Source organism: Dendropsophus ebraccatus, chromosome 1, assembly GCF_027789765.1.
Source record: "Dendropsophus ebraccatus isolate aDenEbr1 chromosome 1, aDenEbr1.pat, whole genome shotgun sequence".
Lineage (NCBI taxonomy): Eukaryota > Metazoa > Chordata > Amphibia > Anura > Hylidae > Dendropsophus > Dendropsophus ebraccatus.
This window is the reverse complement of record NC_091454.1, coordinates 204,695,353-204,721,832: the sequence shown is the minus strand read 5'-3', so window position 1 is coordinate 204,721,832 and position 26,480 is coordinate 204,695,353. Positions and strand designations below refer to the sequence as shown.

Genomic DNA, 26,480 nt, shown 5'->3' with positions numbered 1-26,480 from the left:
TCAATCCATTCCATTGAGGCCAATTAATCCATTCCCGCACGAGGGCGTAACTGTACGTCCTCGCGGACGCGCGGCGACGCGCGGCGACCCCACTCTGAACCGCCGTGGTCCCGGGTGTGGCATGTAGCCCAGGACCGCGGCTATTAGCGGGCACGTTCTGATCGCCGTGCCCACTAATTAAGTCTTCAGATGCAGCTGTCAAAGTTGACAGCTGCATCTGAAGACTTACTGCAGCTGTTCCCTGGTAGTCTAGTGGGGAGATCACCCCCCCCCACCCCGTGACGTTGTCACAGAGGAACAATATCCGTGTCTGGTGCCGGCCAGAGTCTGCACCGTAATGGCGCTGATCCCGGCTCGGAATTCTATTGCTTTTGGCTGCAGCAGCCAAAAGCAATAGAACACTGATCTCATCGATCTATGCTGTATAATATACAGCATAGATCTCAATAAGAGATCCGTGTGCATATACTATAAGTCCCCCAGGGAGAATAACCCTAACCCCAGGGGGAATAACCCTAACCCCAGGGGAGAATAACCCTAACCCCAGGGGAGAATAACCCCAGGGGGAATAACCCTAAACCCAAGGGGGCTTCTAGTATATGTGTAAAAAAAAAAGTTTTGTTATTAATAAAATGCCCCTATTAAAAGTTTGAATCACCCCCCTTTTCATATTTTATAAATGAAAATAAATAAATAAATAAACAAACATGTTTGGTATCGCCGCGTGCTTAATCGCCCAAACTATTAATTAATCACATTCCTGATCTCGCACGGTAAACGGCGTAAGCACAAAACAATCCTAAAGTGCAATATTGCACATTTTTGTCACATCCAGAAAAATTGTAATAAAAAGAGATCAAAAAGTTGCATACGTGCAGTCAAGGTATCGATAGAAAGTAAACATCATGGCGCAAAAAATGACACCTGACACAGCCCCATAGACCAAAGGATAAAAGCGCTATCAGTCTGGGAATAGAGCGATTTTAAGGAACATATATTTGTTAACAGTGGTTTAAATTTTTTTACAAGCCATCAGATAAAAGAAAAGTTATGCAAGTTGCATATCGTTTTAATCATACTGACTTGAGGAACATATAAAACAGTTTTACCATAGGACACACGCCGTAAAAACAAAGCCCCCCCCCCCAAAGAAAAAGAATAGCGTGGCGGTTTTTTTCAATTTCACTGCGCATATCATTTTTTTCTGATTTCGCAGCATATTTTATGCAAAAATTCAGCCTGTCAGTGCAAAGTACAATTAGTGACGCAAAAAATAAGGGCTCATGTGGGTCTGTAGGTGTAACAATGCAAGTGCTATGGCCTTTTAAGCACAAGGAGGAAAAAATGAAAACGCAAAAACGAAAATTAGCTTGGTCCAGAAGGGGTTAAAATGCATCAATAAGGAACATCTTTTTAAAAAGAACAAGCGGACGTCTTTTTTTTTTTTTTTTTTTTTACATAGTGTGAACATAGCCTTAGGCTAGTTTTGCAAAAATGTTTTGGCCATATTTTGTGCTGTTGTTTTGACTATAGCAAAGCCTACAGTCCAAAAAATAGATAATTTGGTAAGTTTTCAGACTCAAAATATGACGTGGAAGACTTGTGCAAACACATTTTACGGCTGTAATTTTCAGAGCATTCCGTGTCATATTTTGAGTCTGAAAACTTACCAAATTATCTATTTTTTGGACTGTAGGTTTTAGTCAAAACAACAGCACAAATTACTTATTACAATTATTTTTTACTTTAAAGCGAATGTACCATTAGTTACATGTTTGTCTTGAGCCGGAGTGGGATCCCAGTGGCATGGTCCTTTTTTAAAATGCAGTCTGTTTCCCGCTCTCGGTGCCATTCTTTGACGTGCACTGGACCGGCTCTATGCACTGGGGTCGGGTTTGTCGCCCCCAAGTGGGACCATATGCCCTCCCCTCAGTTATGCGACTTCATTGATTCTAATGGAGCCGCATCACTGAGGGGAGGGGATTTAGTCCCCCTGAAAAAGGGGGACCAGTGCACGTCCAAAGAATGGCACAGAGAGCGGGAAACTGGCGGCAATGATGCCAAATGCCGATGCCTCTAATAGTTAATATATTAAATTAATAAAACACATTTTCATTGTAATAAAGTCCCTTTCGTTGTTCAATAATTTAATTCTAACGAATCCAACATTGTGCAATTAAATATACTGTTAAAATAAATATATATATAAATAAATGTATATTTATATATATATTTATTTTTTGACAGTATATTTAATTGCACAATAATGGATTCGTTTAAATTAAATTATTGAACAACAAAACTGATTTTATTTCAACAAAAATGTGTTTTATTAATTAAATATTAACCCCTTGCCTCCGCAGCCTGTTTTGGCCTTAATGACCAGGCTCATTTTTCAAAATCTGACCTGTCTCACTTTATGCGCTTATAGCTCAGTGATGCTTTAACGTATGCTAGCGATTCTGAGATTGTTTTTTTGTCACATATGGCACTTTATATTAGTGGCAAAATTTGGTCACTACTTTGTGTGTTTTTTTGTGAAAAACATCAAAATATCATGAAAAATTTGAAAATTTTGCATTTTATGAACTTCTGAAATTCTCTGCTTCTAAAAAAGGAAGTCATAGCACATAAATTAGTTACTAAATCACATTACCAATATGTCCTCTTTATTCTGGCATAATTTGGGAAACATATTTTACTTTTTTAGGCTGTTATGGGGCTTAGAAATTTATTAGCAAATTATCACATTTTGTGAAAGTTTCCAAAACTGATTTTTTTTTAGGGACCAGTTCTTTTTTTAAGTTGATTTAGGAGGCTTGTATACTGGAAACCCCCATAAGTGACCCCATTTTGGAAACTAGACACCTTAAAGAATTAATCTAGGGGTATAATGAGCATTTTAACCCTACAGGGGCTGGAGGAAAGTATTCACAATTAGGCCTTAAAGAAATCGAAAATTTTAATTTTCCAATAATATATATGTTTAGATTAAAGTTTCTCCTTTCCAAAAGGAACATGAGAGAATCTGCACCCCACAATTTGTAACACAGGTTCTCTTGAGTACAACGGTACCCCATATGTGGGCGTAAACCACTGTATGGGCACACAGCGGGGCTCAGAAGGGAAGGAGCGCCAATTAGCATTTTCAGTGCAGATTTTGCTGAAGAAGTTTCTGAGCGCCAGGTGCGTTTGCAGCGCCCCTGTAGTGCCCGTAGAAGAGAACCCCCCCAAAAGTCACCCCATTTTGGAAAGTACACCCCTCAAAGAATTCATCTTGGGGTGTGGTGACCATTTTGACCCCACAGGTATTAGAGCAAAGTATTTAAAATTAGACAGTAAAAATGAAAAACTCGAATTTTTCCAATAATATGTTCGTTTAGTTTTAATTTCTTAATTTCACAAGGAACATGAGAGAATCCGCACCCCAAAATTTGTAACGCAGGTTCTCCTGAGTACAACGGTACCCCATATGGGGGCATAAACCACTGTATGGGCACACAGCGGGGCTCAGAAGGGAAGGAGCGCCAATTAGCATTTTCAGTTCAGATTTTGCTGAAGAAGTTTCTGAGCGCCAGGTGCGTTTGCAGAGCCCCTGTAGTGTCCGTAGAAGAGGACCCCCCCCCCCAAAAGTCACCCCATTTTGGAAAGTACACCCCTCAAAGAATTCATCTTGGGGTGTGGTGACCATTTTGACCCCACAGGTATTAGAGGAAAGTATTTAAAATTAGACAGTAAAAATGAAAAACTCGAATTTTTCCAATAATATGTTCGTTTAGTTTAAAATTTCTCAATTTCACAAGGAACATGAGAGAATCCGCACCCCAAAATTTGTAACGCAGGTTCTGAGTACAACGGTACCCCATATGGGGGCATAAACCACTGTATGGGCACACAGGAGGGCTCAGAAGGGAAGGAGCGCCAATTAGCATTTTCAGTTCAGATTTTGCTGAAGAAGTTTCTGAGCCCCAGGTGCGTTTGCAGTGTCCCTGTAGTGTCCGCAGAAGAGAACCCCCCCATAAGTCACCCCATTTTGGAAAGTGCACCCCTCAAAGAATTCATCTTGGGGTGTGGTGACCATTTTGACCCCACAGGTATTAGAGGAAAGTATTCAAAATAAGACAGTAAAATTGAAAAACTTGAATTTTTCCAATAATATGTTTGTTTAGTTTGAAATTTCTCAATTTCACGAGGAACAGGAGAGAAGCTGCATGCCCAAATCTGTAACGCAGGTTCCCCTGAGTAGAACGGTACCCCATATGTGGGCATAAACCACTGTATGGGCACCCAGCCGGGCTCAGAAGGGAAGGAGCGCCAATTAGCATTTTCAGTGCAGATTTTTCCGAAGAAGTTTCTGAGCGCCAGGTGCGTTTGCAGAGCCCCTGTAGTGTCCGCAGAAGAGAACCCCCCCATAAGTCACCCCATTTTGGAAAGTGCACCCCTCAAAGAATTCATCTTGGGGTGTGGTGACCATTTGACCCCACAGGTATTAGAGGAAAGTATTCAAAATAAGACAGTAAAATTGAAAAACTTGAATTTTTCCAATAATATGTTTGTTTAGTTTGAAATTTCTCAATTTCACGAGGAACAGGAGAGAAGCTGCATGCCCAAATCTGTAACGCAGGTTCCCCTGAGTAGAACGTTACCCCATATGTGGGCATAAACCACTGTATGGGCACCCAGCCGGGCTCAGAAGGGAAGGAGCGCCAATTAGCATTTTCAGTGCAGATTTTTCCGAAGAAGTTTCTGAGCACCAGGTGCGTTTGCAGAGCCCCTGTAGTGTCAGCAGAAGAGAACCCCCCCAAAAGTCACCCCATTTAGGAAAGTACACCGTTCAAAGAATTCATCTTGGGGTGCAGTGAGCGGTTTGACCCCACAGGTATTAGAGGAAAGTATTCAAAATAAGACAGTAAAAATGAAAAACTCGAATTTTTCCAATATATGTTCGTTTAGTTTGAAATTTCTCAATTTCACGAGGAATGGGAGAAAAAATGTACCCCAAAATCTGTAACGCAGGTTCTCCTGAGTACAACGGTACCCCATATGTGGGCATAAACCACTGTATGGGCACACAGCAGGGCTCAGAAGGAAGGGAGCGCCAATTTGCTGGAGCAAAACCGCAGCTAGTAATGGTTATTAGAATAGCGCAGTTACTAAAATACAAAAAAAAAAATGAGATTACAGGTAATGTGGGGTGGTTACGGATAATCTGTGGTGGTTACGGGCAACCTGCGGTGGTTACGGGCAACGAGGGGTGGTAACGGGCAACGTGGGGTGGTAACGGGCAACGTGGGGTGGTTACGGATAAACTGAAGTGCTTATAGGTAATCTGGGATGGGAACCTGTAATCTGGGATGGGAACCAACGTGCGGTGGTCAGAGGCAACGTGCGGTGGTCAGAGGCAATCTGGGGGGAATTACATGTGATTAGGGGCAACCTGGGGGGGTTACAGACAATCTGCGGTGGTTACGGGCAACATGGGGTGGTTACAGACAATCTGGGGTGGTTACGGATAAACGGAAGTGCTTATAGGTAATCAGGGGTGGGTACATGTAATTTTGGGTGGTTACGGCAATCTGGAGGGGGTCACTGGCAACGTGTGGGAGTTAGAGGCAACGTGCAGTGGTTAGAGGCAACGTGCGGTGGTTACGTGCAATATGCGGGGTTACGGGCAATCGGGGCTGATTACGGACCATCTGGAGGGGCTCACTGGCAATTTGGTGTGGTTACAGGCAACGTGCGGTGGTTATGGGCAACGTGCGGTGGTTATGGGCAACATGCGGTGGTTATAGGCAACATGCGGTGGTTATAGGCAACATGCGGTGGTTATAGGCAATGTCCGGTGGTTATAGGCAACGTGCGGTGGTTAGTGGCAACGTGCAGTGGTTATGGGCAACGTGCGGTGGTTAGTGGCAACGTGCGGTGGTTATGGGCAGCGTGCGGTGGTTATGGGCAACGTGCGGTGGTTATGGGCAACGTGCGGTGGTTAGTGGCAACGTGCGGTGGTTATGGGCAGCGTGCGGTGGTTGTGGGCAACGTGCGGTGGTTATGGGCAACGTGCGGTGATTACGGGCAATCTGGGGTGGATACGGGCAATCTGGGGCGGATATGGGCAACCTGCGGTGGTTATAGGCAACATGCGGTGGTTATAGGCAATGTCCGGTGGTTATAGGCAACGTGCGGTGGTTAGTGGCAACGTGCGGTGGTTAGTGGCAACGTGCGGTGGTTAGTGGCAACGTGCGGTGGTTAGTGGCAACGTGCGGTGGTTATGGGCAGCCTGCGGTGGTTATGGGCAACGTGCGGTGGTTAGTGGCAACGTGCGGTGGTTAGTGGCAACGTGCGGTGGTTATGGGCAACGTGCGGTGGTTAGTGGCAACGTGCGGTGGTTAGTGGCAACGTGCGGTGGTTATGGGCAACGTGCGGTGGTTAGTGGCAACGTGCGGTGGTTAGTGGCAACGTGCGGTGGTTATGGGCAGCGTGCGGTGGTTATGGGCAACGTGCGGTGGTTATGGGCAACGTGCGGTGATTACGGGCAATCTGGGGTGGATACGGGCAATCTGGGGTGGATATGGGCAACCTGCGGTGGTTACGGGTAATTTGGGGGGGCTAGGGGTAATCTGGGAGTAAACTGCAATTATTACTATAATAAAAAGTGTGTGTTTTATTTTTTTGTATGTTTGTCACTTTTTGTACTTTATACATTAATTTTCACTGTATTACTATGATTACTGTGATATTTTCTATCACAGTAATCATAGTTCAGTGACAGAGACCAAATTGGTCTCTGTCACTTTAAATTTTCAGAGCTAACTGCTTCTGGAGCGCATGCGCACTTCAGAATCAGCCTGGACGTCGAGGAGGACGGAGCTCCGTGGATCAGGTAACGTATGTGGGGAAGGGGGGGGTGACTGGGGGACGGGGGGTGACTGGGGGGGTGGGGGGCGACTTGGGGGGGGGCACGGTGACACTTTTTATCCCCTGTCACCAATGATTTATGGTGACAGGGGATAAAAAGTGCTGATCAGCACTGGGAACAGGCGATCGGCGGTATATAGTATATACCGCCGATCGCCTGCTCCGGGACCACACGGGGGGGTCCCCGATCACTGCCCCATGCTCTCCGCTACCTCCGGTGGCGGAGAGCATGGGGCTTTGATCACTTATTCATTTCCATCCCTGCGAACAAACATCGTTTGTTAGCAGGGATGGGGGCGGCCATCTTGGATCTGATGGCCGCCCGGGTAGGGTGATCGGGGGGCTGATCTGGGGTCTGAGGGGACATTTTTCATCTCCCCCCACCGTGGATTCACGGTGGGGGGAGATGAAAACTATCGGCGGCGCCGGTAATGCCCGGTACCGGCGGATCGCCGCTAAAGAGGTAGTAGCGGCGATCCGCCGGTATCGGAGGACGAGGGGAGGGGGCCGGGGGACACACTGTTAGTGGCGGTGGGGGGAGGCAGCGTTCTGCAGCCTCCCCCACCGCCCGATCGGCGGGGGACACTTAATCTCCCCATAGACGCTGCGGTCGCATTGACCGTGGCGTTTATGGGGTTAACTGCCCGGGGGGGGAGCGCGGCTCCCCTCCGGGCAGTGGCAGCAGGAGGATGCTGTGTGACACAGCCTCCTCCTGCTGCCCGATCTCACCCAGGGACAGAGGGGGGAGGCAGGGAAAGCATGACGTCCAGGGACGTCATGATGCATCCTGGCACTGCTTTTCATGACGTCCCTGGACGTCATATTGGGGGAAGGGGTTAATTAGTACAGGAAGCTCCAGTAAGCCGTTAATTCATATTGCCGGCAAAAGAGCATTCTGTACTAATCATCACTTTACTTTAATTAAAACATCAAATGTTTCTTCTAATTATGTTATCACAATAGCATTATTAGAAGAAACATTTAGAATTATATGTGCGCTCAGCTGATTGGCTGATCAGCTGAGCGCACGTATAATTAGCGGGTCCGCAGCACAGTGACTTCATTGTGCTGCGGACCAGCGAAGAGGACACATCGGAATGAGTATAGAGCTCTCCCCACCCCCTCCCCAGCACTGCACCCCTCCCAGCAAGGAAGGGGGGTCACTTAACCCCTTCCTTGCTGGGATGGGTGCAGTCTGATATCAGTCTGGCCCCCAAGGGGTTAAGGGGGATACAATACATCCTCCCTTAACCCCTTGGGGGCCAGACTGTAAGCAGCGATCTGTAAAGATGCTGCATACTGTAAGGAGCACAACACCGCTCACAATGATGGGTGTTGTGCTCCTGTTTGTGTGTTTTTTGTGTGTTTCTCCCTTTTTGTTTTTCAGATATCGGTATCCTGTGGATTACGTCGGATTACGTGGACTACGTCGATGACCAGCGGTTGTTTGTTGTTTTTTTTTTTTTTTATAAAATGGTCAATGAGGGGTGTGGGGGTGTTTTTATTTGAATACATTTTTTTTTTAACTTGTGTCTTGTCTTTATTTCTTTACTTTATAGACTTAGTAGTGGAAACCGTCTAATAGACGGAATCCATTACTAAGTTGGGGCCTAGTGTTAGCCGGTATAAAATGGCTAACACTAACCCCCCATTATTACCCCAGTACCCAATGCCACCAGGGGTACTGGGAAGAGCCGGGTGCCAGTGGTCCCGGAGCGTCAAAATTGGCGCTCCTGGACCGGGCGGCAGCAGGCTGGTAAGATTTAGGCTGGGGAGGGCCTAAAACAATGGCTCTTCCCACCCTGGTGTTACCAGGCTGCTGTCGTTTGGTTTTTAACCCGGCTGGTTATAAAAATAGGGGGGACCCTATGCGTTTTTTTTTTATTATTTATTTATTTAAAAAAAACCGCATAGGGTCCCCCCTATTTTTATAACCAGCCGGGTTAAAAACCAAATGACAGCAGCCTGGTAACACCAGGGTGGGAAGAGCCATTGTTTTAGGCCCTCCCCAGCCTAAATCTTACCAGCCTGCTGCCGCCCGGTCCAGGAGCGCCAATTTTGACGCTCCGGGACCACTGGCACCCGGCTCTTCCCAGTACCCCTGGTGGCATTGGGTACTGGGGTAATAATGGGGGGTTACTGTTCGCCATTTTATACCGGCTAACACTAGGCCCGACTTAGTAATGGATTCCGTCTATTAGACGGCTTCCACTACTAAGTCTATAAAGTAAAGAAATAAAGACAAGAAACAAGTTAAAAAAAATTTTTATTCAAATAAAAACACCCCCACACCCCTCATTGACCATTTTATAAAAAACAAAACAAAAAAAACAACCGCTGGTCATCGACGTAGTCCACGGAATCCGACGTAATCCACAGGATACCGCTATCTGAAAAACAAAAAGGGAGAAACACACAAAAAACACACAAACAGGAGCACAACACCCATCATTGTGAGCGGTGTTGTGCTCCTTACAGTATGCAGCATCTTTACAGATCGCTGCTTACAGTCTGGCCCCCAAGGGGTTAAGGGAGGATGTATTGCATCCCCCTTAACTCCTTGGGGGCCAGACTGATGTCAGACTGCACCCATCCCAGCAAGGAAGGGGTTAAGCGACCCCCCTTCCTTGCTGGGAGGGGTGCAGTGCTGGGGAGGGGGTGGGGAGAGCTCTATACTCACCCCGATGTGTCCTCTTCGCTGGTCCGCAGCACAATGAAGTCACTGTGCTGCGGACCGGCTCATTATACGTGCGCTCAGCCGATCAGCCAATCAGCTGAGCGCACATATAATTCTAAATGTTTCTTCTAATAATGCAAACCCCGGTAATAGCCATTCATGTAAACTGTTTCCCTGCTTTCCCAGATGCATCCAGAGGTGTTTGCATCACTTTCTTAAGATTTTATTTGTTATTTGTAGTTGAACCAGATTTCCAAGTAAATGACCGTATGTTTTCAGCCACATGTCTATTTTTTCCCACGGCCGTAGTTTCAGCCGCACATTTACAGCCGCATAAAAAATACAGCCGCACAGTTACATAGTGTGAACATAGCCTTAAACTGCAAATACACCATTTTATGGTTAAAGGAGAAGGACCAAAATCCTGTATCACAATTTGGAAGATATGATATTTGAATTATAATTTCTCTAATTTTCAGACATCTGTACCGCGGAAGGTGTATATATGAATGTGGTTAAAAGAAAAACGGAAGAAAAATCCTTTAAGAAGAACAAAGCACCAACAACTAATGGTAAAGTCTATTGAATGATCATTGTGAATTACAAAAGCACAATCACTGTCTATGACTGCCAACAGGTAACCAACCTATACCACCCGCAGACTGCTGGCTCTTATGACTAAATAAAAACACAATACCATTCTACTTTTGCTGGACGAGGGTCGGCTTACAAAAGCACAATCACTGTCTATGACAGAACTTCCAGGCCTCAGTCTCTGGCATCCCATGGTCTCATATAGACATCGGCCTGATGGCAGCTTCCCATGTCTTTACCAATTTGTTCTGACATACTTGTAGTAGAAAAAAAAGAATAATTGTAATTTTTTGGTATGATGCCAATCTCCCTAGGATAACGCTGAGCTGTCAATGGGCAAAAATATAGTGAACAGATGGTTTTTCCCTTCTAGTCACAAACTAACCTGAGAGAAGAAGCAGCCTGGGAGAAGGATGTGGAGGGGGATACAGGGTAGAGGGGACATGATGAGTGAGTACAGGAGGAGAGAGGAGGATGATCTGTGATCCTCAGTAGAGACGAGCAAAGCGAATCTGGCGAATCAAGATTTGCTGCAAATCCCACTGTCAATCCCATTCTGCAAAGCCAATTCCCGCCAATTCGTTAAGGAAATTAGCAAAAAAAAATATAAATGGCAGCCGCACATGCTGTCTGAAGCATCACTGGGCGGGAGAAAGGGATAACCATAATCCCTAGCGCCCGGCAAATCAGCTGCCTGCCCCTCTGTGATGTCAGCATGTCCCCCTCCATATAAGGAGGTTTAGTAACGGAGGTGGCCAGTCGGCTGTTTGTGGAGGAGAGAGCAGGATGGCAGCAGGCAGTTACAGCAGAGCAGGGAGAGACTAAGAGAGTGATATAGGGACAGAGAGGAGAGGAATGGCACAAATTGGATGATTGACATTTTTTTAAATAGTAATTTTACCGATTTTTTGGCATTTTTCAACAACAAATTTGTCCTTCTGTAATAGTCCCAGTATTGTAGCTACTATATTTCTGGCTGTTTCAATTAAATTTGTTAAGATTCAACTCTTAAATCTTAACAAGTTGACGGAAAATTTGCGAAACTCACGAAACAAATTTTTGACTGCTTTGCTCATCTCTAAGCCTCAGTATCAGAGGACCTTAGTAACAGTAACATGGAGTTTTGTTCATGATATCTCGCCACCTATGAAGCAAAGAACATTGGGGAGGTGTCTTTTTTTTTTTTACAGAAACTGAGAGATCAAGTGGGTACTCATTATGTTAATTTATTGTGCAAAATACAAAGGAAAAGCTAGAGACATCTACAACGGCGTTATAGATTTCTGTGCTTGTGCCATCCGCTGTGGTTCCTGGCTGTCAATCATAGTTGGGCACCGGCAATAACTGTTAAGACCAGGTTTGCGATCTGATAACAACAGTTAGGGTAGCTTCACACGTACCGTATCGCAGCTCATTTTCGGATCTGCAGCAGATTTGACTAAATGAATGAACACAGCATCAAATCTGCACCATCAAATCTGCTGCGGATCTGCAGCAGATCCGCAGCTGATTTTATAGTGAGGATTTAATGCTGTGTTCATTCACTTAGTCAAATCTGCTGCGGATCCGCAGCAGAAAATCAGCTGCGATGCGGTACGTGTGAAGCTACCCTTAAAGTGGTTGGCAACTTTGTAGTAAAATTGTTCATGTGACCATGTCTAGTGTCCACCACTGTATATGCCTATGGAGGACACGGGGGCGGGACAAGGTCACATGATCCTCCATGTCAGCCATCTTATGGACAGACTCAACACAGAGCAGGGCAGCTTAGCCTGGAGGAGGAGAGTCTGATGTTAGCTCTATGAGGTTCATAGGGAGCTGATGTCTGTAACTGCAGTGAGTACACTAATATTGTACACTGAACAATTTTTTTTTAATGGATGAAAAAAACGTAGTGTGAACCCAGCTTAGTGACTAAATAATACTTTTATAATTTTGCGTATAATCTTGACTTTTTCTAGTTTTTGTTCCTGTTGTGCCGACATCTTGTTTATTTCAGAGGAGTCACCCAGCAACATCACAAAAGCCCGGATAATTGTAACTGCTCTGATCCTTCTTATTATATTGTTCCTCATTTTGACCATCATCACAAGCATCTTGTTAAAATACTGTGAGTGTTGGTGACACATCTCTATTATTATAGGATGTATTTAACACATCAGTATGACATGATCTACTTCCCCTAGTGGTTCCTCTGGAGTAACTTATAACTGTCCTTATAATCTAGAATGATGGTCTATGGAGCTTATTAGCTTCATTTACTTGTAGGCTTCACATTATTAATGTCAGTATAGAGCAGGAAAAGAGACATGAATTACTGCAGCCCTTTACTTCCTCCCTGCTGTTATTAGCTGCAGAAGCAGATGGATGGAGAGAAGAAATGAGATGGATTTAATTATAAAATGTTTGTGCATCTGTAGTGAAGATTACTAGATTGTAAAGTCCTGTAATTACAACAATAATAGAAGATTTGGGATAATTTTTCGGAACAGTAAAGGAGGGGGGAATTGCAAGTGACTTATTAAATGAAAGATCTGTTAAAAAGTAAATAATGACTGTATCAGGAACTGCAGGGCTGCACAAGCCCTGTCCCAGCACAGTTAGATATACAAAGTCCTGTCATGGCCATGGCTGCTCCCCCACTCCTTTGCCAACGGGTGGCGACTTGTCCCAGGTGTTGGGACCCGCTCACACCCGCATGCCTAGTTCCTGGCCTCCTCTCTCACCTCTCCTCGCTTGTCTCCTGTCACACTGTGCACTCCTGTGCCCCCTAGTGGGCCAGCACGGCATTAGTCTTAAATTTAAAGGGCCAGTGCACCATTTATTGGTGCTGGCCTTTGGTCACTCTATTTAACAAAGCCTCTCCCAGTAACCCATTGCCAGATCTTTAGTTTTTGTTACCTATTTGCGCTGGGCACTCCACTGAGAGTAGTGGTAGATGGTAGTACCGGGTAGGATCCCTGCCTGCCAAATGTTAGGTCACGGTTATGGCACGAGGGGATGCAGCTAACCAGCAGGAACCTGACCATATGGAGCCCGAGCAATTCTTCGTTGTCCTTAGTCAGGGCACCAATAATTACACCAATTCCAAGGTTCAGAAACAACGGTAGTTGTATATTTATTGTAACGGTGGTAACTAGTAGCAACAGTCTCTCCGGATGCTACCGGGTATAAGGCAGACTTAGATAAGGCAGAGTAATGGGTGATGCTGCAATAGGCTGTGATGGTAGCGTACTGAATGATGGGAGTAGTAGTGATACTGAGGATAAGATGCTGGGCGGAATGAAACTGAGATGAATACTTGCTGTTGATGATTAGAGAAGATGATAAGAGGAATGACTGAAGAACGGCACCCAGATCTTGCGGTTAGGATGAGAATCTTGAGAACTTGAGAACAGAACACAGCCAGGAACACTTCTTGTGGAACTGGAGCAGCAGAGCACACGTACCTCTCTCCTGACAGGGGAGAGAGATCACACACACAACCTGTCCCCCTGAAGGTGGAAGACAAGACTGAGGCAGAGAGGAAGTCACATGGTATCCTCAGCCAAAGCTTGATGGCCATTGGGGTTACCATGGAAGCAGGGGCAGTCACGTGACATCCAGCCATTGCATCATCACACCATTAGGACATATAGGACCAAATATACATGAGAAGTACCATACTTGAACACTGGGGGGCGACATAATACCACTAGGCACTGATAACTGAATATGCATACAAGAAATGAATGGAATAGCAGACCTGAATACTGAGATAGGTGACACAATACACACAGTTTGCAGTGGACCATAGCTTTCCAGAACAGAACTGGCTACAATAAAGGTGCAGAGATAAAGTGACAAAGAAATACTCTGTTCTGGGACACTGCATATTGATTAAGTGTTTCTAGTTTTATTGTGTACCCGTTCCTTCTGCCTGTTTCTGACTACGTATTTCCTGCCGCCTGCCCACGACCCTCCTGCCTGTCGCTGACTACAGTCTTGTCTCACACATCTGTCCAACACATCACCTTGGCTGCGGCCACAAGCAAGCTTGCGCTAGGGGTAGAGACTGGGGGGTCGCCTGCCGCAGCAAGTCCATCCCACCTTGCGTCTGGCTCTGATGAAAACCAGCATCCCCCTAGACTCTGCTCCCTAGTGTGGCTTACACCATCGCTTGTGCTGGCTCCACAGATCCACTACCTAGTTTTATATTACACTTGGAAAAGCAGTCTGTGTCAGTAGCGCTGCATCCTCAGCACCCTGTAGCAGAGCAGGTAGAGATAACTGTCAGTCATCACTCACTCAGTTACCGCATGTCGTGGCTGCAGAGTTACTGACACAGACTACTTTCCCAAGTGTAATTTCTAGTACAATGAAAACCTATACAATAATAGACATCGGGAAGGCCCAGTATATGTAACTGTGCCTGGAACAAGAGCTTTAGCAGCCCTGCAGTTCCTGAAGCAGCTATTTGTGGGAACAGAGGGGCCGTGTCATCTCTCTCTGCTGCTGCTCAACATAAAATTATACATGCTATATTACAAAGATAATCTATGGATGGAGAGCCTTAAAAATTATGGTCAATAATAAACAGCTCATTGAATGCTATGAATAAACTGATATTGTCTTTTCACAAATCTGCTATTTACTCCACAGATTTGGCAATGAGTGAAGAGATGTCGCATCTGAGGAATCACGGTATCTACCACATCAAAGACCGTATTTCTTTTTACCATATTTCTAATCTAATCCTTAGTATCGGTGTTACATGATGAAAGTGCTGGTAGGGAGAGTATAGTTTTTTCTTTATACAAGTTATCATTGTTACGTTTATGCGTAGATAATTTTATATTCTACCTCCATGAAAGGAGAAATCCGGTGAAAATAAAAAATAACTGGCAGGCAGGGGGGTGCGGGTAAAAAATGTATACCTCCTTACCCATCCCGGTGCCCCCGCAGCGCTGTCTTACCATTCTCTGACAGCAACTAGTCTCCTGAAGCTCCTGCTGCTGCAACATCATGTACCTGGTTAATGGATTATCTGCTCAGCCAATCAGTGGCTGGGGCGGGACTCGGCTGCAGTCACAGACTGGCTGAGCAGGCAATCCATCAGCGGGGCCATGACGTTGCAGCAGCAGGAGCTTGGGCCGTGACGTACCAGGATGCCATAAAGAGAGATTAATGCCTACTTGTTAATGCCAACTAACATAGAGATTGTCCTTTTTAAGGGTTGCTTAAAATTATGTGCAAAATTATAACATTTACACCCAGTGTACTGTACAGCTAAGCACCACCTCTCACTACCCTGTTGTCTTTATTAGTTCTACAGTTACAGTTCTAACACCCACAGACAATGGTGCATTTTCCTGTGAAAACCACAGAGAGATAAAATATCACTACGTGTTCTAACATATATATTTTTTCTCTGTCCTAAGAAAATGTGCTTCTCAAGGAGGGCCTCAGTGACGTAAAGAATAGAAGTAAGTTTGCGGGAACCAGAGCACCGTATCCGGAAAGATTTTATACATAGACCACCTCAGACTCTAAGGCTTCAATGTACCCGATACCTCTGCCCCCCATTTATTTTATACCTATTACCCTGATAAGAACAAAGATTATTAGGGTTATGGTATGGCTGATAGAGAAGTTGGAGAAAATTGGACTTAATCCCTGGATAGTTCAGTGGATTTGTGGTTGGCTGAAGGATAGATATCAGAGGGTTGTTGTTAATGGTGTATATTCCGAGCAGAGACTGGTCACAAGTGGTGTGCCACAAGGGTCTGTTCTGGGTCCTATTCTTTTTAATATGTTTGTAAGTGATATAGGAGAAGGTTTGGTAGGTAAAGTTTGTCTGTTTGCTACCGATACAAAAGTGTGCAATAGGGTTGATATTCCTGGAGGTGTCAGTAATATGGAAAACGATTTAGCTTTGCTAGATGAGTGGTCCAAACAGTGGAAATTGAAGTTCAACGTTTCCAAATGTAAAATAATGCACTTGGGGAGGAGGAATACTCTATCCGAGTATCACATCGGCAGTACTGTGTTGGAAAAGACTTCAGAAGAGAAGAATCTAGGGGTAGTGATTTCTGACAGCCTTAAAATGAGTCACCAGTGCAACCGGGCGGTGGGGAAAGCAAATTGTATGCGTGGGTGTATACAGTGTCGGACTGGGCCACCGGGGGACCGGGGAATTCCCCGGTGGGCCCCGAGCAGGAGTAGGCCCCGCCCCCCAGTCAGGGGACACAGGGCTGGAGACCACAAGAATGTGGTCTCCACCCAGTAAGCCCAGCGGGGGCCCCCGTGCTCCTAGGGGGCCCACTCAGCCGCCGATTGCCGCACCTTCCCTTTTAACTGGAAGCGATCGAAACGATCGCTTCCAGTTAAATGTAGCAGTGTTCCGATTGACAGGGCGAGAAGCCATTGGCTTCCCGCCCTGTCAATCACTCTTGTGACCGCAAGCAGCTTCTTGCTTGCGGTCACAAGCGTGGTGCTGCCGCCGCCTCCCCTGACAGATGAGCAGCTGCTGGTCCCAGGCAGCGTCATCACCAGAGAGCTCCGTGCGCAGTGCGGCAGCGGGGACTTCTGGTTTACGTAAACGCATACCGGAAGTCCCAGCCGCTGCGGTGCACACAAAGCTCTCTGGTGGTGATGCTGCCAGGACCAGGAGCTGCTCGTCTGTCGGGGAAGAGAAGGGGCCCGCGACCGCCGGGGGAGCGTGGTGACAGGTGAGTTGGGTTTTGTTGTTTTTTTACCAGCACTGGGGGCTATAGGGGGGATGGCCAGCACTGGGGGCTATAGGGGGGATGGCCAGCACTGGGGGCTATAGGGGAGGGAGGGGGATGGCCAGCACTGGGGGCTATAGGGGGGATGGCCAGCACTGGGGGCTATAGGGGAGGGAGGGGGATGGCCAGCACTGGGGGCTATAGGGGGGATGGCCAGCACTGGGGGCTATAGGGGGGATGGCCAGCACTGGGGGCTATAGGGAGGGAGGGGGATGGCCAGCACTGGGGGCTATAGGGGGGAGGGCCAGCACTGGGGGCTATAGGGGAGGGAGGGGGATGGCCAGCACTGGGGGCTATAGGGGGGATGGCCAGCACTGGGGGCTATAGGGGGGATGGCCAGCACTGGGGGCTATAGGGGAGGGAGGGGGATGGCCAGCACTGGGGGCTATAGGGGGGATGGCCAGCACTGGGGGCTATAGGGGAGGGAGGGGGATGGCCAGCACTGGGGGCTATAGGGGGGATGGCCAGCACTGGGGGCTATAGGGGGGATGGCCAGCATTGGGGGCTATAGGGGGGATGGCCAGCACTGGGGGCTATAGGGGAGGGAGGGGGATGGCCAGCACTGGGGGCTATAGGGGGGATGGCCAGCACTGGGGGCTATAGGGGAGGGAGGGGGATGGCCAGCACTGGGGGCTATAGGGGGGATGGCCAGCACTGGGGGCTATAGGGGAGGGAGGGGGATGGCCAGCACTGGGGGCTATAGGGGGGAGGGCCAGCACTGGGGGCTATAGGGGAGGGAGGGGGATGGCCAGCACTGGGGGCTATAGGGGGGATGGCCAGCACTGGGGTCTATAGGGGAGGGAGGGGGATGGCCAGCACTGGGGGCTATAGGGGGGATGGCCAGCACTGGGGGCTATAGGGGGGATGGCCAGCACTGGGGGCTATAGGGGAGGGAGGGGGATGGCCAGCACTGGGGGCTATAGGGGGGATGGCCAGCACTGGGGGCTATAGGGGGGATGGCCAGCACTGGGGGCTATAGGGGGCATGGCCAGCACTGGGGGCTATAGGGGAGGGAGGGGGATGGCCAGCACTGGGGGCTATAGGGGGGATGGCCAGCACTGGGGGCTATAGGGGAGGGAGAGGGGGTGGATGGCCAGCACTGGGGGCTATAGGGGAGGGAGGGGGATGGCCAGCACTGGGGGCTATAGGGGAGGGAGGGGGATGGCCAGCACTGGGGGCTATAGGGGGGATGGCCAGCACTGGGGGCTATAGGGGAGGGAGAGGGGGTGGATGGCCAGCACTGGGGGCTATAGGGGAGGGAGGGGGATGGCCAGCACTGGGGGCTATAGGGGAGGGAGGGGGAGTGGATGGCCAGCACTGGGGGCTATAGGGGGGATGGCCAGCACTGGGGGCTATAGGGGAGGGAGGGGGATGGCCAGCACTGGGGGCTATAGGGAAGGGAGGGGGATGGCCAGCACTGGGGGCTATAGGGGAGGGAGGGGGATGGCCAGCACTGGGGGCTATAGGGGAGGGAGGGGAGGGGGATGGCCAGCACTGGGGGCTATAGGGGAGGGAGGGGAGGTGGATGGCCAGCACTGGGGGCTATAGGGGAGGGAGGGGGATGGCCAGCACTGGGGGCTATAGGGGAGGGAGGGGGATGACCAGCACTGGGGTCTATTGGGGGGATGGCCTGCACTGGGGGCTATAGGGGGGATGGACAACATAAGGGGGGCTATAGGAGGGGTTGGACAACATAAGGGGGGCTATAGGGGGGATGGACAACATAAGGGGGGCTATAGGGGGGGATGGACAACATAAGGGGGGCTATAGGGGGGGATGGAAAACATAAGGGGGGCTATGGGGGGGATGGGCAACATAAGGGGGCTATGGGGGGATGGAAAACATAAGGGGGGCTATGGGGGGGATGGGCAACATAAGGGGGCTATGGGGGGGATAGACAACATAAGGGGGGCTATAGGGGGGGTGGACAACATAAGGGGGGGCTATAGGGGGGATGGACAACATAAGGGGGCTATGGGGGGGATAGACAACATAAGGGGGCTATGGGGGGGATGAACAACATAAGGGGGCTATGGGGGGATAGACAACATAAGGGAGGCTTTAGGGGGGATGGACAACATGAGGGGGGCTATATGGGGGAATGGACAACATGAGGGGGCTATATGGGGGAATGGGCTACATAAGGGGGGTATCTATATTGAAGAAGGACAACATGGAGGGGCTATATATATGGGGATGGACAACATAAGGGGTCTACCTATATGGGGCATGGACAACACTGTAAGTTGTCTATATGGGGGACTGAACAAAGGACCATCTATAAGGTGCCTACACAGAGGGGACCATATACTATAAGGGAGATATATACACATAGTGTCAGGGCTACCCACTAAATGAGGGCATAAAGGGGCCAATACAGATGTGCAGTGTGTATAGAGATGAGGATGGTGACAGAGTGAGGAACCTAATATATTTCTCTGGCAGATTCTGTGGATTCGTGGCTCATAGAAGTTCTCATAACGGCCCAGGACAGATGGAGAGGAAGAAGAAGAGGGAAGAACTCCGATCAGAGAAGACGTCCCCTGTGAGTCACCTGCTATAACTGCACTGTAATGTATATGGTGTACAGAACCTGTGTAGAGCTGCGTCTACCTCTATATGACTGGATGAGGTGATGGTGATCTGTGTACAGAGGATTATTCAGTAGCAGCGGTGGTGTTAGTCAGTATGTGGTGGTTTTAGTCAGTAGCAGTGGTGATGTGAGTCAGTATGTGGTGGTGTTAGTCAGTAGCAGCGGTGGGGTTAGTCAGTATGTGGTGGTGTTAGTCAGTATGTGATGGTATTAGTCAGTATGTGATGGTATTAGTCAGTATGTGGTGGTGTTAGTCAGTATGTGGTGGTGTTAGTCAGTATGTGGTGGTGTTAGTCAGTATGTGATGGTATTAGTCAGTATGTGGTGGTATTTGTTACTTGTAATCTGGTGCAGTGTTCATTGGTCTTAGTATACTGGTTCTGGTCAGTAACAATATGGTGGAGATGGTATTGGTTGTGGTGTGACGGTAATATTTCCCCCTTGTATACTGTTATTATTGGTAATATTGGTATACAGGATCTGGTCAGTAATAGTATGGCAGTAATATGTATGGTGATAATATTTCCCTCCTATATACTGGTATTATTGGTAATATTGGTATACAGGATCTGGTCAGTAACAGTATGGCAGTAATATGTGTGGGGATGTTTGCTCTTTATATACTGGTGTTATTGGTAGCATACAGTAGTATACAGTGTTATCATGCAAAGAAAATTGTCTTATAGCCCAATTACATCGGCCAATTATCGGTAACAAGCGCTCCTAGGAAGCCCCATGTAACAGTGCCAGAGATCAGCTGACAAATGCCCCATAGTTGGCTGATTAGATCTTTTGTGCGGGTGTAATAATCATTGCTGTCGGCCCCACATCTCTATATACTGCCCCCTATCACGCCGTGTAACTGGACCCTTATTAATGTTACCATAGATAAGTATAGTGGCAGAAGGGTGGGCCCCAAGAAGGATTTCCCCTGGTGGGCCCAAGGACTCCAGTCCGACACTGGGTGTATAGCTAGAGGTATAACCAGTAGGAAGAGGGAGATTGTGATCCCGCTGTATAGAGCTCTGGTGAGGACACATCTGGAATACTGTGTCCAGTTCTGGAGACCTCACCTGAAAAAGGACATTGATAAAATTGAACGGGTCCAAAGACGGGCTACAAAAATGGTGGATGGTGTGAGGCATAAACCATATCAGGAAAGACTTAAGGATTTGAATCTGTATAGTCTGGAGGAAAGACGGGAAAGGGGGGACATGATTGAAACCTTTAAGTATGTTAAAGGACTAAATAAGGTTCAGGAGGGAAGTGTTTTTAGTAAAAAAAAACTGAGCTCAAGAACAAGAGGACACAGTGAGAGGTTAGTTGGGGGAAAGATCAGAAGCAATGTGAGAAATTATTATTATACTGAAAGAGTAGTAGATACCTGGAACAAACTTCCAGCAGAGGTGGTTGCTAAATCTACAATAACAGAATTTAAAAACGCCTGGGATAAACATACATCTATCCTAAGATGATAAGAAAGAAAACACTAAAAGGGCAGACTAGATGGACCAGGGGGGCTTTTTCTGTCGACAATCTTCTATGTTTCTATGGATGTAAGAGCGGACAGCAAACATTGAGCCTCAGTTATCAACCAACCAATAAAAGCTCAGCTTTAATTTTTTAAACCGCCGTGATAAGATGTAAGTTATACTCACTGGGTGCCAGTGCTACCCCAATAAAGTGGTCTCAAAAGAGGCTTAGAAATAAATAAAAGCAATTATTATTAAATGCACATATGATGATGCGTTTCGGAAAACTGGCGCCGCCTCTTGCCTATTTTTTTTTTTTCTTATACTGATAAGATGTAAGCTGTGCTGTGATTGGCTGATATGGGCAAAAAAAGACAGTCCATTTTTTATCCATCTTTCTCCCAACGACGGTAAGCGGCATGATAGAAGACAGTAGCTCAGGCACAGTAGGCACTACATTCAATTGCGGGAATACCCCTTTAACTGTTCCCAATCACTGAGAGTAATAATCTGCACCAATCCCTGACCCCTGTACTTTACTTGTTTACTTCTCAATGAAGTCAAGTTTTTTTTTTAAAGAACACCTGAATTTATCTCCAGCAGACGACCAACAGCGGATGATCCTTGAAGAAGTCGAAATGATCAAGAAGGAGTTTGGTGGGTTTTTTTGAAAAAGTTTCAGAATTTAAAAATTTCCATCTTCCATTTATCAACCTATGTAAATAGAAACAGGTGTAAACTGGACAGAACAACCAATCACAGCTCAGCTCAAAGGTCTGGAAAAAAATCTGGGCTGTGATTGGCTGCTGTGGGCAGTTTACACCTGTTTCTAAGAAAAATATTAAGTCCTAGAATATTAAGTTCTAGAATTTGGGGTATTGATGTATTTGTACTGAACTGTGAAAAGTGTAAAAATAATCCCCCCCCCCCCCCCAACAAATTTGGAATATTGCAGACTTTTTACCTCACATATAATTTCTTTTTAATTTCACTGTATATTTGTCCCTTATTAAAGGTGTTGGCCACCTTATAGTAAAATAGTTCAGTGTATAGTATTAGTAAGTGTACTCACTGTATATACTGACAGCAGCTCCCTGTGATTCTCATAGAGTCTTCCCTCCTTCAGGCTGTGCTGAGAAAACCAAAATTAACCCCCTGTTTGCAATAATACCACAAGAAATGTATTTATATCATTAATCAAAAAAGTTTATTTGTTCCCTGATTCCCAAAATATCCCCTAAAATCAACACATACACAATAGACATTCAAAAACAAGGCGGAGGGGCACCATATCACTAAGATCACATAAGTATCAATTCATGTAGCAATGAGGGCTATGCTCATATCCTAATAAATAAATGACCTATGCTGTGTCCAATGCTGTGTGCATATAATATAACAAATAATTCATACACAATTCATCCCAAATTTACAATCAAAGGCTGTATTGCCTACACAATGATTGCCTACACACACACACAGCACAATAGCACCCATATGCTAACAAACCAACCCCTTCACCTTACCTCCCAACGCATTTCGCTAAGTCTTTCTCAAGGAGTGGTGAGGCGGTAGGGACACAGACCGGTCTGCTTCATACCACCACACACCGAAAAACCACAAGTGTCAATTCGGTGCTTCATACCCACTCATCGCATCCACGACACATACTTTTTTTTTTTTTATAAATTGTTTATTTTAAGATTTTCATAACAAAGGATAACAGAGCAGTTTACATTAAAGATAGGACATCATTAATTCCGTTTCTGAAGTACAAAATAAAGGTGTCTGGTCACCCGAGCCCAAACATACGGGAGCAACAGGCAGTACCGTCCCAGAGTAAAAGTGAAAAAGAAACATTAGGCACATGTCACACTGGGTAGGTAATACAGAGTGAGTGCCAACTGCAAATCGTGTGCTAACCTGAAACTAAGGTTAGGCGGGCCAACACAGATCTCAATCAGAATTTACAAACTGCTATGTATCTAAACAAACTAACAGAAACCAGTAAGATGAGGCTAAAAGGTAAAAAAACAAAAACATAGAGAAAAAGGGGATAGACAAGACAACACAGAGACAAAAGGGGGTCCTCGAAACTAAAGCACATGCGATGTTAGGATGGTCGGGACTGCTCATAATATGTGTCCCAGGGTGCCCAAACTTTCAAGAACTTTTCCACCCTGTCCTCATACATCGCTGTAGTGTATTCCAGACGCCGAACCTCTTGGATACGGTTGATAAGTTCCATAGCAGACGGAATCAGACTTTGTTTCCAATATTTGGCCAGTAGGCATTTGGAGGCGGTCAATATGTATAGAAGCAGCCGGGCCGTATGTTTCCGCATTGTTTTTGGAGGGACATTAAGTAGATATGTGAGAGGGGTAAGAGGAATTATTTGTCCTATTACAGTAGCTAGTAAACCCTGTATACCTCCCCAAAAGGGAGCCAAAACTGGACAGTCCCAGAATATGTGCGTCAGAGTGCCCCTAGCCGACTGGCATCTCCAGCAGTCCGCTGGGGTGGAAGGGTACAACCGGTTCAACAGATCAGGTGTATGATACCAGGAAAACAAAATCTTGTATTGGTTTTCCTTGTATGTAATGCACGAAGAAGACTTGGCTGCCTGAGACCATATGATTTGCCATAGGCTATTAGGTATGGGTCGGTGTAGGTATTCCTCCCACATCCTCATATACCTATGTGGGGGTTCTGAGTCCCTTTGGGGAGAGGCGATGAGGGCATAAATTTGTGAGATTAAACCCTTCGTTGAAGGAGTGCCCTTACATAGTTGTTCAAAAATCGTAGGTTTCTGGAAGGGGCTGTAGCCAGTTATCTGGGCTGCATAGGATGAGATTCGCTCATGGTAGGCCGCTGCTCTCAGAGGGAGACTGAACCTCTCACGCAGGACATGAAACGGTAAGACTTGTCTTGTGAAGGGACAGACTATGTCAGCAAAATGGAACAGTCGGGCCGCCTGCCAGGGAGAGACAGCTTCATAGTCATATGCGCCTGTTATATGATCTGTGTAGAGAAAAGGTGTGAGTAAGGAAGGGATAGATTGTAAGGAAAATTGCCTACAGCTCGTTGTCCAAATGTCTCTCGTGTGCTGCATAGGGCCTAAGAGCACCGGCACGTGTACTGAAAGGGACGGGGTCCAGATCAAGTTACTAGGGTGTAAAGGAGCTATCCATAGTTTTTCAATTTCAGTCCACTTAGTGTATGCCAGTAAATTGGTCCAGAAAGGGACATTCCTTAGATGCACCGCCAAGTAATATTTATAAAAATTTGGCATGGCCAGGCCTCCGTGGTTCTTATGAGCACACAACACCGATTGAGCCACCCTATGTCTTCCCCCCCGCCAAATAAATTGCAGTAGCGAGCTCTGTAGTTTACGGAGAGCTCCTCTGGGTATGGGGATGGGTAATGTTTCTACCAGATACAGGAACCGGGGGAGTATAGTCATTTTAATGGCGTTTATTCTACCCATTAAGGACAGCGGTAGTTTTGCCCATTTGGACAACTGCAAGGTTATATCCTGGAAAAGTGGAGGGAAGTTGCGCTTATATAGTGTGTTATAAGTAGGTGAAATATTAGTACCCAGATACCGGATGGAGTGTTCCCCCCACTTGTAAGGATAGGAGGACTGTAGAGTGGCCAACAGTGTGCCCGGGATGTTAATCGCCAAGGCCTCCGTCTTGTGTGGGTTGATTTTGTACCCCGACAATTTCCCATATTCGTCTAGTAGTGAATGCAGGTTAGGAAGCGAGACCATTGGGTTCCTCAACGTCAACAGTATGTCATCTGCGAACAATGATAATTTAAATTCTCGGTTCCTAACCTGCACCCCTTGTATGTCAGGAGAGAGGCGTATTTTCGCCGCAAGTGGCTCCAGACTGAGTACAAATAGTAACGGGGATAGAGGACATCCCTGCCTGGTCCCATTCCTGATACTTATTGACGCTGAAGTAGCATGGGCTAATTTAACTCTAGCTGTCGGGTTTGCATAGAGTGCCCGAATCACCTGCAGAAAAGCACCAGAGATGCCATATGCCTCCAAGGCCGAGAACAGGAATGGCCATCCTAACCTATCAAAGGCCTTCTCTGCATCTAGGCTTAATAGAAGTCCTTGTGATTCCGTTCTATTCAGTATATCTATGAGGTCTATGGCACATCTGGTATTATCTCCAGCTTGGCGATTAACAACGAATCCTACCTGGTCAGCTTGTACGATTGACGGCAAGAGTATACTCAGCCGAAGAGCGAGGATTTTAGTAAAGATCTTTAAATCTGCATTTAGCAGGGATATGGGTCTATAGCTGGCCGGGTCAGCAGGATCCTTACCAGCTTTAGGGACTACTGTTATGAATGAATCCAGCATCTCAGTTGGGATTGGATCACCAGCTAGGAATGAGTTGTACATTGTAAGGAGGTGTGGTGATAGGATAGCAGGAAACACCTTATAGTACGCATAGGGAATGCCGTCTGGCCCTGGCGATTTCCCATTTGGAAGGTGTTTAAGCACCTCTGCCAATTTCTTCTGAGGTGATGGGTTCATTCAGTGCCGCTACATCCGCTGACGGAAGGGTTGGCAAGTGGCATGTTTCTAGGTATTGCTGGAGGAGTCTGGAGCGAGTGGGAGGGTCCACTGGGAGGGTGTTAGGGAGAGAGTATAGGGAGGAGTAGTACTCCGCGAGGATGGCAGCCACGCGACTGGGATCATAATGCAAATGACCACTATTATCTTTCATGACGAAAGGAGAGGATTGGAGAGTGGTCTCCCTCAACTGGGAGGCCAATAGTGAGTGTGTTTTATTTGCTTTATCGTAATAGGTGTGTCTGGTATAATACAACAGACGGCTCGCTGTCCCCTCTGCTAAATCCTTTAGTTGGTTACGAATGGCTACCACCTCTCGGAGTAGAGATATAGTAGGGTGCTGAAGCAGGAGTGTTTCTTTAAGTTTTAGTTGCCCTGTGAGTGTAGTGACTTTGTGTTCCCTATCCTTCTTAAGGTGTGAGGAAAGGGAAATACAGTGTCCCCTAAATACCGCTTTGTGCGCTGTCCACAACATAGAAGGCTTAGACACGCTCCCATCATTAAGCTGGAAGTAATCACGCAAACCTGTAGCCAGAGATTCCTTATGAGGAAGATGCTTTAAAAGCGACTCATTGAGCCTCCAGTGGCATACCCTACGGGGTTGCGATGACAGTGTTACATCCAAGGAGACAGGTGCGTGATCAGACCAGGTAATGGGGAGGATGTCCATGTGTGTCATAGACCGAAGTCCAGGAGTGTTACCTAGAAATAAGTCAATCCGGGTATGGACACGGTGCGGGTGGGAATAGAAGGTGTGGGCCCTAGAGGTGGGACAGTGAACTCTCCAAAGGTCATAAAGCTGATGACGCCTGATCAACCTGCGGAAAGCAGCGGACAATTGCATTGTATGTCTGGGGGGTGTGGTGGG

The 26,480-nt window shown here is 46.9% G+C and overlaps 1 protein-coding gene across 1 annotated transcript in view; it reads left to right on the top strand.

Moving 5' to 3' along the window:
- The window catches only part of LOC138784157 (C-type lectin domain family 4 member G-like), a 42,570-nt gene that overhangs the window by 4,242 nt on the left and 11,848 nt on the right, over positions 1-26,480 (top strand). The window contains exons 3-7 of the mRNA XM_069959671.1: positions 10,072-10,164; positions 12,186-12,296; positions 14,828-14,869; positions 15,607-15,651; positions 21,619-21,675. Coding sequence (XP_069815772.1) covers positions 10,072-10,164; positions 12,186-12,296; positions 14,828-14,869; positions 15,607-15,651; positions 21,619-21,675 — 348 coding nt within the window. The remainder of the gene's footprint in view (positions 1-10,071; positions 10,165-12,185; positions 12,297-14,827; positions 14,870-15,606; positions 15,652-21,618; positions 21,676-26,480) is intronic.